Source organism: Myripristis murdjan, chromosome 11 (assembly GCF_902150065.1).
Source record: "Myripristis murdjan chromosome 11, fMyrMur1.1, whole genome shotgun sequence".
Classification (NCBI taxonomy): domain Eukaryota; kingdom Metazoa; phylum Chordata; class Actinopteri; order Holocentriformes; family Holocentridae; genus Myripristis; species Myripristis murdjan.
Window position 1 is genome coordinate 17,641,571 of NC_043990.1, and position 14,172 is coordinate 17,655,742.

The 14,172-nt window shown below is 42.8% G+C and overlaps 1 protein-coding gene across 7 annotated transcripts in view; it reads left to right on the forward strand.

The window, feature by feature from the left end:
- Positions 1–14,172, forward strand: part of spire1a (spire-type actin nucleation factor 1a) — a 32,910-nt gene that overhangs the window by 2,317 nt on the left and 16,421 nt on the right. For all 7 annotated transcript variants that reach the window (XM_030064519.1, XM_030064520.1, XM_030064522.1 and 4 more), the window contains exons 2-3: positions 1,903–1,934; positions 12,303–12,593. In XM_030064519.1, the coding sequence (XP_029920379.1) occupies positions 1,903–1,934; positions 12,303–12,593 (323 nt within the window). The remainder of the gene's footprint in view (positions 1–1,902; positions 1,935–12,302; positions 12,594–14,172) is intronic.

Consider the following 14,172-nt stretch of genomic DNA (forward strand, 5'->3'; position numbering starts at 1 on the left):
GATTATGCACTTTTGCGATATAGAGCTAAGTGAATTGGACTAATAAGAGGCACAGAATCTGAGCCAAGTGTTATTTTGAGCTTCGCTGATGCAACATGCACACGGCTCCTACTGCACTCAGATCAATTCACATGGAGGAAGGGGAAAAATATGTTCACTCCCACTCCACAGCGCCTTTCCAAGGGCCAGGCCTTTGCTGCATTGAGATAAGATATTTGTTTACCCATTAAAGATTCACAATGTCTTACACCTAGGGTATAGATGATTTTTTTTAGATTATGTGCATGCTGCATTTTTTACATTTCATATGCGTCTCAGTAAGGATGTAGGTCAATTTGAAACACTCCCCGCTAGAAAACGGAGGCCAGTGTTGGGTTAAAGATTAAATGTTTCAAAATCTAATAAGGTGAGAAATGTTACCCCACTCAGCTGTGTTCCACTCTCTCTAAAATCCTTTTACCAGGACAGAGTGGACATTTTCCATGAACAGGATAGTCAAGGGTGACCCTGTGTGTGGCTCCAAATATGCCCACTGTGATTAACTGTAGGAGAATCGAAGGCCTTGGCCAAAGCACCTCTCTTTGGCTGGGGCTAACAGAGGGCCCAGTGTTCCCAAGAGGAGCGTTGGAAGATTGGTGTTTATTTTTTTTTCTTCTGCTACCATCAAGTCAGAACAACCTGCACAGAGCTGACCATGAATTTTTTTTTCCAGTGGTGGTATCCCTAAGCTCTGAGTGGAAATATTTAGTTGTCACTGATAGTATTTGATATAACAGATGTGGAAGTAAACTGTCAAATCAGAGAACTTTTAATTTCCTGTTCAATTGATAGCAGTGGTACTGACATGACAATAATATTAGCCTCTCATGAGTTGGCACATCCGGCCAAAGTGTCTCATTTGTCTAAGATGACCTCGTTTTATATTCTGGACTGGCGTCAAAGTCTGCCGGTCCTTCGCTCTGCCTGTACTTTCACCCCTGACATTAGCCTGCTGTTATCTTGAGCAAGGGAAGAAATCCACTTATGAAATCATAATATTTCTATCTTCACCATATCATAACTTAATATGTACACAGGCACCATCGTCTAGATGCAATCATATGCCAGTCACTATCTGATAGAGCCTGTTCATTGAAATGATTAAAAATAATTTTCAGTCTTTTATTGTCCAATAGAAGAAAGGGGAAGTATAGTTTTTCCGTCTAGATTGAGAGTCTTATAATTGGTTATATTTGTAGGGCAGATTTATTTTCTGTGCTGAAAATCAATGGGGCACAGTCAGCCTCCAATTTTTGAAGAGATCAAGGTCAAGATATTGGTTTCTTTATTTTGACCTTCCATTTATAGAGGCTTTTCCATGGAAACAGAGAGGGAGAGATAGTTGGATTGTGTTTTCTGACAGTAAGAATGAACAGTCCAATTATCACAGCTGGCCCCCAGTGGCAGGTTTTGACACCTCAGTTCGCCTCAGGCAGTTTTAGGCAGTGGAAGACATATTCATTTATTCACAGGGCATGCCGGCCTCTCAAACCATGCACCGTCTCAAATGATGTCAGCTAATCCCTTTTCACTTTGTCCTTCTCAGATCGCATTTGATCACCTGCAGCCTCCCCTCACCCCCGCCTCCCTCTTTAGACATGAAGTTTAATTATTCATACTCGCCAGCACTGTATGGGGTTACCCAGAGGGTTCGTGGAGGGGTGTGTGTGTGTGTGTTTTCTCTTTATAATCTATTCATGTGATGCTGTGCTGTGTAGCTGTACCTGCTCATAAATGGTTCACAGGGAATATCTGCCCAGATTGTTTCTTACAAATAGTAAATGCATGATAATTACTTGACATCGAACATAATCATGAATGTCAAAGTATGAATAACACTCCTCTCTTGTTTTGTCATTGCAGATAAATATAGATCGGCCCACACTTCATTAGAGGTGAGTTGTACGTCACCAGCGCCTCTCTGTCTCCTCACTCATTTCAGGTTCACCGTTTCACTAAGTGAGTTGTGTGGCAGTGGTAGAACGGGTTTTATATTTAGCCATGACCCAGCCGCTTTGATCCTCGTGGGAGAGAACTGATATCATGTCTGTGGTTTTTTAACCTGAACGTATTGGGTAATTTATCTGAGCTTTCTCCTCTGGAGCTGATAGGAGTGTTTGTTACAGTTAAAATTAACCATGCTTTTTATACAGCCCAGGGAAAACCATTTCTGAATCTATTTCGACTGTATTGCCCACTGCTGACTCAGGGCTGAACAATGGGGTGAAGAAACCATATTGCAGTTATTTTGACAGACACTGGGATGGTGATATGATTCACAACTTTAATGGGACTGCTCATTTTTGCACAAGTGTCAATAAAAACTGCAATTACAGCATAATTTTCACCATTAAAGCAAATTAAAATTATGTAATTTTTGGTGGAATCTATAAAGGACATTTTTATTTTTTCTGTTCCCCCTGGAGAATATATATTGCAGTGCCCATAATACTTTGAGTAATTGTTCAGTCATAATACTGACACCGTTAGCATTATCATTTTCACCATAAATAGGCTAGTGCGACAACTCTATTGCAGCATTGTTGTCGCTGGCCTTGTCAAAAGTCTTATGTTTACAGTATTGTTCAGTTTCACTGAGTAAGAAGACTTTAACGTAGCATGGCCTGCTTATCAGTGCAGATGAGAAATGGTGATTTCCTGTGCAGGCAGCTCATCTGTTCAAATCTTTCCTTGAAATTGGTGGAAATGCACCAATTCTGAATGTGCCACATCAGTAGAGCTTGAATCTGCATGTAAATATGGCAGCGCTCAGCAGGCACAGATGGAGGCAGGGGACGTGTTTGCATGGATTTGGCTTCACTGGTGTGCACACACGACACAAAGGGTACACAGACACTTGCATCTTAGCAGCAATAAGGAGCGTGCTCACAGCATTCAGCACCTTCTCAGAAAATCACCTCATAAAAGGAAAACATAAAAGGAAGTTTCAGCAGAATATTCACACGCAAGTACACATGACACCCTCTAAACTGCTTTGTCTCACAGACTAAGCCCTAACTTGCCGTGTATTAAACATGAGTCAGTAGGAGTGTGTTCTGTACAATTTGCTGTGTACTTATTGTTCTGCACCTATTGTGTGTGCTCCACTCCCATGAACAGCAAGCAACAAAGAGCTCATCTCTGTTCTTCTTGTTCTTATTATTCATGAGTGACTGTCTGTCTTTTTATGCACTCAAACACATTTGCATGTAGCTGACAGTCCTGACGATATTAAGGGCACCACGTGAAATGGACATGTGTCCAGTCACAGTGTTTGTTTGGCCTAGCAAGGTACTTGTACTGTCAGGAGCAGTTTCTATGAAGGGTTCATTATGTGTACACAGACTAATTACACAGAGTGCTCTGTCAACTCTTAACAGTGTGGTGGTGTTTACGCCGATCATCCCTCCTTCTGTTAGTCTTGTAATTCATGTGATCACTGGTATGTTCGTGTGTTTTGCATGACTGAAGTGGAATTTAAAATTCCTCTACCTCAGCTGACAGGCAGTCATAGCCAAATATCCAAGACGGATGCAATCCCATGACCTGTCTGTGGTCAGGCAGCCTGATAACTGCAGTCACTGAGAAGCCCATCAGTGAAAACAGTAAGGTTGGATCGTTGCCTCCTCAAACAATAACGCTTCCATCCACTTTTGCTAGGTTTCATTTAACTCAAACGATCTATACTAGCCAATATTGGATTGCTCCTTGCTTAATTAGATTAATGTGCTTCTCCTTTGTGGGCAGTTTACCGTCTCCCAAATAGTTATTGCTCTTTGTGGGTACATACTGTCAAGAGAGAGGAAATGGAGGGGGGTTATGCATAGCATGACCACCCCATACAGAACCTACACTCACAGGATTTGTGTGTGGTAGCCACAAATTTATGGAGCTATGAAAACAACCCCATGTATTTTTGAAGTTAATTTATTTTTTTAATGATAATTACCAATCACTTCTTTGTGCTGTTTGTGTCTTTGTGTTACCGCCAATTGCTTGTTTCTTTTAAATAATTGATGTTTATCCTATTTGGGTTGTTATTTCTCAAGTGTCACTTGGTGTGTTCAGGCAACAAAATGAATTGCCTCTTTTACGAAATTAAAGTTGCATAATTTAATCGTAAATTCAGAGGCGGCTTTTAATTCAGCATAAACTGGAATTATAAATTCCACTTTTGGCTTCCCTAAGGTCCAATTGAATTCAAATCATCTGAACAGATTAATTCAGCACACACACACAGTCCCTCATCACACTTACAACCAGAACCCGTTCTAATTGATTATGTGCAGCAATCCATCTCACACATGGTCACACTTTGGCCATTGCCCTGTAGGTCCTTGATTTTTGGCTGCGCGTCTGCCCCCATGTCTCGATCCCTGGTGTGAGTGAGTCAGCCAGCCAGCCTGCCTGCTAGTATCCCCCCCTCTCCTTGCATCCTCTGTTTCTACACTTGAGCCTTTTGCAGCTAATCACCAGCTTGTGAAGAGCTGACCCACTTTCTCTATCTGACGCCCAGCTCAGTGAAACCCCCCTGTGTTAACCAGCAATAGGAAAAATCTGAATAATGGCAAAGCGAGTAATGATCTGTGTCATTCACATCAAGGCTGGTTATGATTCAGGCTGATGCCATTCCATCTTGGTAGTGGATATTTCCTGCAAGAGAATTGACTGATTCTGTGTGAGACCTGCACCTCCGGCTGTGGGAGGGGAACCGACATACAGGCTTAACCTAGTTAGTTTCCAGTCGAGGATTAAGGTGAGATTAGTTGTAGTATCCTATTACAGGTTTTCAAGGTCTGGTCATGTCCCTGTGGCTCAATTTTGGGCCAAAGCAATTATTTTGCACGTGTCATACAGTATGTCAAGATCTGGACCTGAATTCCAGTGGTGTGGGCTTCACACTTGACTAATGGTGTCGGTGATGAACCTACATGCCTGCTAATAGGTCTATTTTTACTGTTATCCAAATGGATAAATTACATCCTCAAAAAAAGTGGAGAGACTGAACTTAAAATATTTCAACATTTTTACATGGTCAGCGTAAGCATGGAGCATCAAAACACAGCTTCCTCCTGATCAGACTGTACTGAAAATGACAGTCCCTCAGGCTACCTCACTTACAAACCACTCCAGCTCCTCCCAACTGAGCCACTGGTTTGGTGTTGGTGTTTAGCTAATCGGCTCAAAATGGTACAGTTGTGTACAGCTAGTGCGTTTTTCTAAAGAGGTATTCTTGCATATAGCAGTGTACAGTGGTGGCTCCCATGCTGCAGCTGGTGGAACAGAAGCGGCATGTGTCTGCATGTGAGGCTGCTGTGTTTGTGTGCGTTTGCGTGTGCATGTGTAGGCGTGGTGTCTCCCTCCACCATACCCGAGGCCCTGCAGGCTGTTGGCTCTGTGTCTACAAAGACTGGTTCTCACTCTTTTGATGTCAGACTGCACATCCTGAGAGGGAGAGAGGGAGAGAGAGAGGGAGACGGACAGGGAGAGGGCTTTTCATTCATGGCCCTCAGGAGTTTAACCATGATTTTGTTTTGTGGAATTAAAGGATTTGTGCATCAGTTAATTTGTTTTTAGGCCAGTTGTCCATATAGTCATTTGTGGGGTGGCCCTCTGAGTTCAGTCACAGTCCACATGAGTAATTTATCCCATTTCCAGCAAAGCCAGCCAGGGCTTGTTCATCACTCATATTTGCCCCTCATTTTGCTGCCGGGATGAGTGTTAAGCCGGGAAATGGTGCCATATTAAAAACAGCACCATCAAACTTGTCTATGGCACATGTGTTTAGGCCTGCAATGGAAATTGGGCTATTGAGTGCCACTCATTTTACCCCTTGCATGCCTGACCTGTATCAGTGCCCTTGTCATGCTACATCCTGCCTTTATTCTAATCAATCAATGATTTTGTGTAATGGACAACTTAAAAGCACCCGTGTCTGACAATTTGGTCAGTTCATAAGTCCATGCTGACCACCACCGGAGAAATCTGATTCTCTTTCTTCTTGATTGTTGCAGTCACATTTTTAAAGCCATCAGATCTTTTGCCAGAGGCCTTTTATCAGTAGCTAGCTTACAGGCTCAGACAAAATCCAAGTCTTTGGCCTGGCATTTGGTCAGATGGGTTTTTGGGAAGGGGCCAGTTTCTCCTCTACTGTCACAGTAGCTGTCCATCAGATTTGTGTGGCGCTTAGAGCCACAGTGGGGGGGTTGACAGTGTTTTAGGCCACACTCAGCAGGACATCCTTTCCACTAGCTGAAGCTAAGAGTTTCTGGGACACTGTGATAACTAGTGTAGTTGTTGTGCTGCTGGTGAATAATGGCTGGAGTCAATAGTGTGGTGTCATTTTCTAGGAGGATGCTTTCAGGACATGCCTGCTGTGGGCACCACCTCCTGCTGCCAACCTTGAAAAAAAGAATCCCTTATTTTGCAAAACATGATATCACATTTACTATATATGCTGAGCTTTTTATTTTCAGTTTTGTCCTGATAGATTCTTGTATAATAAGGTCTTGTGCTGCCTCTTCACATGCATGTGGAGGGGCTTCACTGTCCAAACAAATTTCCTCAGTCGTAACCTGCATCCACCCAGCCTTTACCCCAGTGTCATACTGATATTGAGGAAAGATGACACAGAATGGCAAGAGGCTGTCAGTGAATGAACATGCATCGAGTTGGACAGGCCAGTGCAGGCTTGACAGTTTTTGACTAGGAGATACTGTGGATGAGCAGCATCTAGTTCTGCTTCAGTGACTACTACGATGGAGATGCTGCAGACTGGAGGAGGCTCAGCATCCAGTACTGCAGTGGAAGGCCTCTAGATTTAGCGCCGCTTATGTAACTGTCTATGTTGCGATGGCTTCACTGTACTGTTGCAGCAAATGCTAAAGGCTGCGCATCTGTCTGGTCTGTGAACTCAGAAAGACACTTTGTTGAGAGGGCACCACAGTTGCAAACGCAGAGTGTGACCACAGCTTGCCTTGTCCAAAAATGATGTCAGTCTGCATGAATACAGAATTTTGCTCTCCAGTTGCCAGTTTGTAGTACATTCGAATGGCAAGGTTATCAAGAGTTCAGGTTTAAATGTTTGTCTTCATGTGTTTATGAAGCTCATATTTTGATTCCAGTGAGGCATTCAGTGTTCCTTCCCACAGTCCTGCCCTACCCCACTTTTGTTTTTGTTTAATTACCGGTGAGCATCAGTAATGCAGAATGTCTTCTTCAAATAAAGTCCTAGATAATGATCTTGTACACGGACTTTAGCTCAGTTACTGATGCAGACACACAGCTTATGTGCAAGTATCATTGAAATCTTGCTGTATTGAATGATTTGTGTGCTGCAGGACTTGGCAGCACCTTTTCCCATTTAAATACTGGTTGATCCACTGATCCTTTCCACATCATGATCATGCCAGCTCCTTAAGCAGTATAACAGTATCACATAACACAGAATGTACTTCAGTTCGCCCCATTTTGAATGACAGCGAACTGCCAGTTTATCAGAGCTCCCACCCGACCGCTCAAAATACTACTCGACCGAGAAAATACCAGTGTTTTAAGTAAAGTAATGATTATGTCTTAATTTATGCAGTGCCATGGGAAACAAGTCGACTACTATTCTCCCCAAAACAGAAGCACACAGCCTCTGAGGCCAAATGAATTTCAGGCTCAGAAGTGATGACATTTAAGTCGCCCAACTGGCTCACACTCCTTTCTGAGCTGCATGCCGTGGGAGGAAACCAGTGCTGACGTCCCTCTGTTCAACTTGTTCAGTCATCAGAAGGCCATGGTATGGTGATTGTAAGCCATTAAAATTTGAATTTCATTCTTTTTCAATGACACACGGAAAGAGGTAGCCTCAATAGTACGTGACCCTGAGAATATCTGACACAAATTAGCAGCAGTGTGGTCCTTCTTAACTGCGGGTCTCTTAGGAAGTCCAATTCCTGCAGACAGCTATTTATCTATTTTGAATTTGTTGTGCATATTGAGAACCAGCCATGGCTATGACCTTCAAGATTTTATATGAAATGTCAGTGTATGAATGCCAGCTCTCTGCCTTCAGGAGACGAGCATTATTCATGAGTGAGGAGCTCTCTTGGTATTTGTAATTGTTTCCCCAGATTGCGTCTGTGACACAGGTATTGACGTGAAAAGGTTGACCGAGATTATGTAAAAACAACTCATTGTTTTCCTTCGAGGAACCTTGATAGGAAACGAGCCAAAATAGGAAGGCATAAGCCCACTCCTTATAACCCAGGCAATGATGTCATGTGCATAATACTGCTAACACAACGAGTCCTGAGTGCTATCTTTGTTTTGCCCAGTGTGAGAAAAATGGCCGGCTCAGAGGAAGGCTGACTTTTACTCAGAATGGATGTAGAGGCCCAATTCAAGACGGCTCAGGCCTAATGAATTTATGGCTGTGAACAGTATCTCCATTATATATAAATGTAATGTAGGAGGTTAAGTCTTACTATTTAAGTCAGTCTATTAAACCTTAACAGCTTTACTTCTTGGTAAACATTTCTTGGTAATGTTAAGCAGAGCAGCTAAAGAAGCTCCCTTTTTCTCACTGGAAACCATTTCTTCCACACCACATGACTCATGCTATTGCACCTCTAAAGGGTTTTTGGAAATGTAGGCGATATCCTGTGTCAGCTGAGGTTTGCCAAGACTGGGTCGATGTGGACATGCAGTTATTAAGGTGGTTTAATCTTACACCCTGGTCACACCCAAAGGCCTTGTACACACTTGGGAAACTCAGAATAGTTGTCAAGAGAGCAGACATACTATAAATTCTATTGTGTCAGCACTGTTGCCTGAGGCACTGCTCTCTGTTGTAATGTCAAAAAGGTGCGGTTTATTTTGGGGTTTGGTTTTTAATTAGTTCTTTGCTTTAAACTAGCAGTAAGTACCTTATTGTTTGAAATGGTTCATTTCCTAGGTGTTTTTTTCACATACCTGAGTTTCCTCATTAACACCCCTGCACCCTGTCTCTGCCTGCTCCTGAGCTTTGAGTCACAAATCATCAAATGAGATTGTGATGTGTCATGGGAGAGCCAAGTTTTTTTTTTTTGTTTGTTTTTTTGTTTTTACCATCTCTTCTTTCCCCTGTCAGTCTGCAGTCTGCTTTCACATTCCTTCTGACCTAACCCTGTACATATCTGACTCGTTCGGTGAGACAAATCTCAATGCGGGATTAGTGCTCGATGGTGTTTACTGTTAAAAAAGATAAAGCTCTTCCTGCTGCCAGCTTAAATCATTGAGCAGCACTGCAATGTTGGCAACTATGACCTACTGTGCAAAACATGGTTAAAAAGAGACCAAAAACATACACCTTGGAAATTGCCCAAGATTCATATCGTCCCCGTGACCTTTCTGTCAGACATCGGTTATCTTTTACTGTGAAGGCGCCCATGTTCCCAGACAGGGTCGCTGCTCTTGATGAACCCTCCTTGTGTCACCGACTTTAGTCAGGTTGTGCTCATCCTGCCTTCTCGTGGTTTTGTTTGGGGCAGTGTGTCTCTGAACTGAGCTGTGTTTTTGGCAGAGTGAGTGCAAGCAGCTCTTATTTAAGGTTTGACTTGAGTTTTTCTAGCTGGCACAAACCAGATAATTGCATAGAGTGCTTTAGTGCTGAGGTAATTAATCAGTTTGTTAACTGGCAAAAATTAAGTTAAACTTTGATAATGGTTTTAATAACTAATCAAGTTAAAACACCAAACATTTCTTGATTTTCTAAGATTTGCTTGCAGTTATCCATTTTATATCATTGTAAAATTGATAGAATTTGTGGCTGCTGGTCAGTCTAAGTGAGCAATTTGATGTCATCATTTTTGTCTCTGGTAAGCTATGATAGCTGTTTGTATTTTTTTTTTTTTTTTTTTTTGATATTTTATAGACTAATCTAATGAAAATAATGGTGAACTGTAGCTTTCAGACTGCTTTATTAATGATGATTTAACAGTGAAGTGTGCAGTGCTACCTGTTGTTGAGCTACTGCCCAATTGGGTGTTACAGCTCATTTCTAATTGAATTGAAGCTCTGGCAGGGAAATTGCATTCACTGGTAAACATGACCTATTGGCATAAGCTCCTTATGCTTTGACAGGATAACACGTGTTTCACAATGTCTGTGTGTTGAGCTGGTCTGGTGCCGCCGCTCCCCAACTGCATCGACTAGAGGTGGATGTGAGAATGTTTTGAGCTATCCTCTGCCTCTTTACCATTGTATGTTAGAGGCTTTTTTGCCCGCAGAGTATGGTGGTTTACTTGGTAAGCACTGATGACATGCGGTCTAATTTCAGCCTTTGCAACCTCGTCGCTGTGAGACCTCCTACACTGGCGGTCACACCGACATTCCCTATAGCGTATGTTGGCCTACAGATGGATTATGAGTTACATAATGAGACGCGAAGGAATAGGATATTTATTTTAGCTCTAGCACAGGATTATCAGACAGCATACAGAGATGGCTGATAAATATAACTCCCAGGAAGTCATTTCTCCAGGGAGAATTGAGTAGTTGAAGCGTTCTGAAAATCCAGAATTGAGACGGTGATCGTTGTTGTTACTGTACCTTTTACAGAAAAAGGAAGAAAGGATTCATTTTTTGCCCCCAAGCATTGCTGTTATTTTTGCACCATCACAATATTGAATAGCACATTTGCCATTTATGTAATGATTTTTTTTTTTGTTTCGTTTCCTAAAGTCAATAAGCCCAGACATGCTCAGTCAACACCCCTCCCGTCGGTGCTCTCCCCTCCCACACCCCTGGCACCTAAGCCATGCCCATCCTCACCAGCTGCACCCACCTTGCCTCTGGGTTCTGTTCGGGGCACCTCCCTTTCTCAACAATGCTGTTCCACTCCTTTCTCTACAAGGAGCTAATGACTCAGCACAAAGTACATATTGGAGCGATTAGCCATGCTTTTTACTACCTCACCTAAGACATTTCATAACAGCAAATTACTTGTTGTTTTTTGTTGCTACAATTAGCATCCCTGCAGTGGTGCTTATGTTATATGGCAAATTAACACAGCTGCTGTTGATCCTACATAGATGCCAGGACACTTAGGGTTATATTGAAATACTCACTGTCTAGTCAGTGTAAATGTCTTGTGTGCTACTTTGGAAATTAGGCCCAATCGTAGTTTAGGGATAGGATTTAATTCTGCTGTCATTTAATAACCACTGACCACTGCTTGAGATCACTTTCCGCATGCTATAGTTGTTTTATAAATTATAAGCCAGGTATTGTGGCCTGTGGGAGGGTTTGCTTAGTGCTTGTTTCTGAACACCACACTGACCTGACCAGAGCTCATGTTTGTAGCTGCAGCACTGGGTCACTCACAATCTGAAGGCTGTGGTTTGATTAAGTTTTTTGAGAGGGCAGGGCAGAGTAGAGCCCTGCTGGTAATGCGCCACTGAAAGAGCGGCTTTGTCCTGTCTCAGCCCAACAAGTTTCAGAATTTAAGATCGGATACAGACTCATGAGTTAAAAACAGTTCGGAAAGGGATGGGACGTTCCCTATTTGTTAATGAGTGGAAGCAGAGATTAAATCATCCCCAGATTATGTTAATAACCAAGCTGCTTGGAGGAACACTGTGGCCTCGTTTTGCAGCTGGCTTAAGGACAGGGCATATCATTTTGTCTCTGCAGGTGAATGGAATTGTTTGTCTGAACTTCATAAAAACTGGGGCAGGGATGGCATGAACGTGATACCTAATGAAGTCTATATTGGACATGGCGTTGGTGTTGCATTGTCTTGTTTAAAAACAACAGCAAAAAAACAAATCATCATCGTCATGATTTGATGCACTAATGACTGTAATCAGATCTGTTCATATTCAGCTTATTCCTTGCTTCCTTGTTGCATTTGTTATAAATATTAAATCTAGTCACGCTCTGAACATCTGACTGTTGCTGAAGAGGGTTCCCTCCATCTCAGAGTTCCCAACATTTCATCAGTTTTTTCTTCGTTTTTCCCCAATGAGGTTTTTGTAGTAATTTTTCTTGTGTCTAAATTAATTTTTCACTCACTGTGGTAGAACATTAGGCTTGAATTGTGATTATAGGCTACAACTAAACCAATAAATGAACTAAACCTAATCCTAGATTGTTTTTAATGTGGAAAAGTGAATGGCAGTGAACTGTGTTGGCTAGGCAGAGTCCATGGGCAGGTCTGTAAAACCAGCTGATTATTGTGTATCGCTGCATAATGTGAACCCATGCTGTTTTGCCATTTTCCCCTGTGTGATCAGGTGATTGATTCATTGGGCATCATGATCTACAAGGCTCTGGACTACGGCCTCAAGGAGAACGAGGAGCGTGAGCTGAGCCCACCCCTGGAGCACCTGATCGACCTGATGACCAACACTGCAGAGGCCGAAAGTGACCCCTGTCCCGATGAGGGTTACGAGGCCACTGAGGAAGAGGATGAGGATGAGGACGAGGACGGCGGTGAAGGCGAGGGCGAAGGCGAGGAGGACCCTGCCTCTGCCACGACTGGCAGCACAGTCAGCGGCATACGCAGCTATCGAGACATCATTACGGTAGGTTAGTGGGGAGACAGGTTCAAAAAGGTGGAACAACAGAATTGAGTTTTTTTTTTACTTATTCTGAAAATCATGCTGAACACAAACTGATCCATAACTGAAACATTTTAGTTGTTTATTGCAAGAAAAGTGAGAGAGGGAATGACATGCAGCAAAGGGCCTGGCCTCAGATTTGAACCCGAATTGCAGTAAGGACTTGATAAGTGGTAGGCTATGTGCTCTACCAAGCGAACTACCTGGGTGCCCCGTGCCAAAGAATTCAGTGCATTCTCATTTTAATTCTGTGCTGTCTGAATTTTTCTTTCTGAAATGGACTAATGTAGGTTCAACCAATTTAACTATGAGAAAGTCTCAGTCTGTCTGCTAGGAAATGAGAGCTTAGCGTGTCACACTGGGTGCATTGAGTCTGTTTTAACAGGGCAGCGCATCGGTCACTACAGCTCCAGAAAATATTCCCCTGGTAGGGCACATCATACTCAAAGCTGTCCAAGTAGCTTCTGAAAGGGGAGACGGGTAATTATAGCTCTGTAAACACACTGGTATTTGGGGAATAGGCTTAAAACGTTCATGGCCTGATCCTTCCATATAACGAACCCGGTGTATAACACATGCACTAGGCCTGTTTGCTGCCATTGTGTGTCTAGCTTGTTTTTTCAGTCCTTAATTCCTGCAACAATCATTCTCTTGAGTGTGAACTACAGTATGTGTGTGTGTGTGTTTGTGACATGGTTAAATTAGATAACTACACATTCCTGACACTGACCTGTTTCCCTCCCATGAGCCCTGCTGTTCTGTCGGGCTGAGGTAGGTTGAGCAGATGATTTGGTGAGACGTGACAGTCACTGAAGGTAGCAGGACTTGCTGTTCCGCAAAGACGGGGAAAGTGTGATGTTTAATGAGGCGAAAGGGTTCGCTCTTTCCTTTAAGTGTAACTGAGTGAACTGAGCAGCGGCAACACCTACATCCTCATATCAAAGCTGTTGATCTGTGGCAGTGGATTCCACCAAACAGTTGTTGCTGGGACAGATTGTTGGTGCATTGATTGTGCTTCAATGCACACATTATCCCACACTTTTGCCTGCTTGACTTTTCTGAATTACCTGTTTGAATAAACACAGATTGAGATCTGTTTGTGCAGCAGAACCTGAGGACATCACCTGTGCAGAGGTATTTTTAACATGGTAAACACTCCCTGTCCTCCCAGGTGTCATTTTACCTGTTAAATTCCCTTGACCATGCACTGCAGGAGGAAGAGGGCACCTTGTGCTTTGTCAGACATTCCTGAGGCAAGCCAAGCCCATCAGGGAGAGATGAAAAATGTCATTTGTCTGGTTCCTTTCTTGTTTCGCTTGAAATAACATGACAGCTCCAGCATTATTCTTTAAGGCTGTTTTTATCGTCATTGCCATCACAGTGGAATACCTGAAGAGTCAGAGCTTTTAACCGGTTCATGGTTGATGCTAGGTAACCGAAGGTGTTGCCACCAGGTGATCAGGTTCACACTGTTAAAAGGACCAGTTTCAGCTTAGCAATGCACAGTTTGGCTCTGTCTGACCAACTCTGCGTAGCTTTTAAA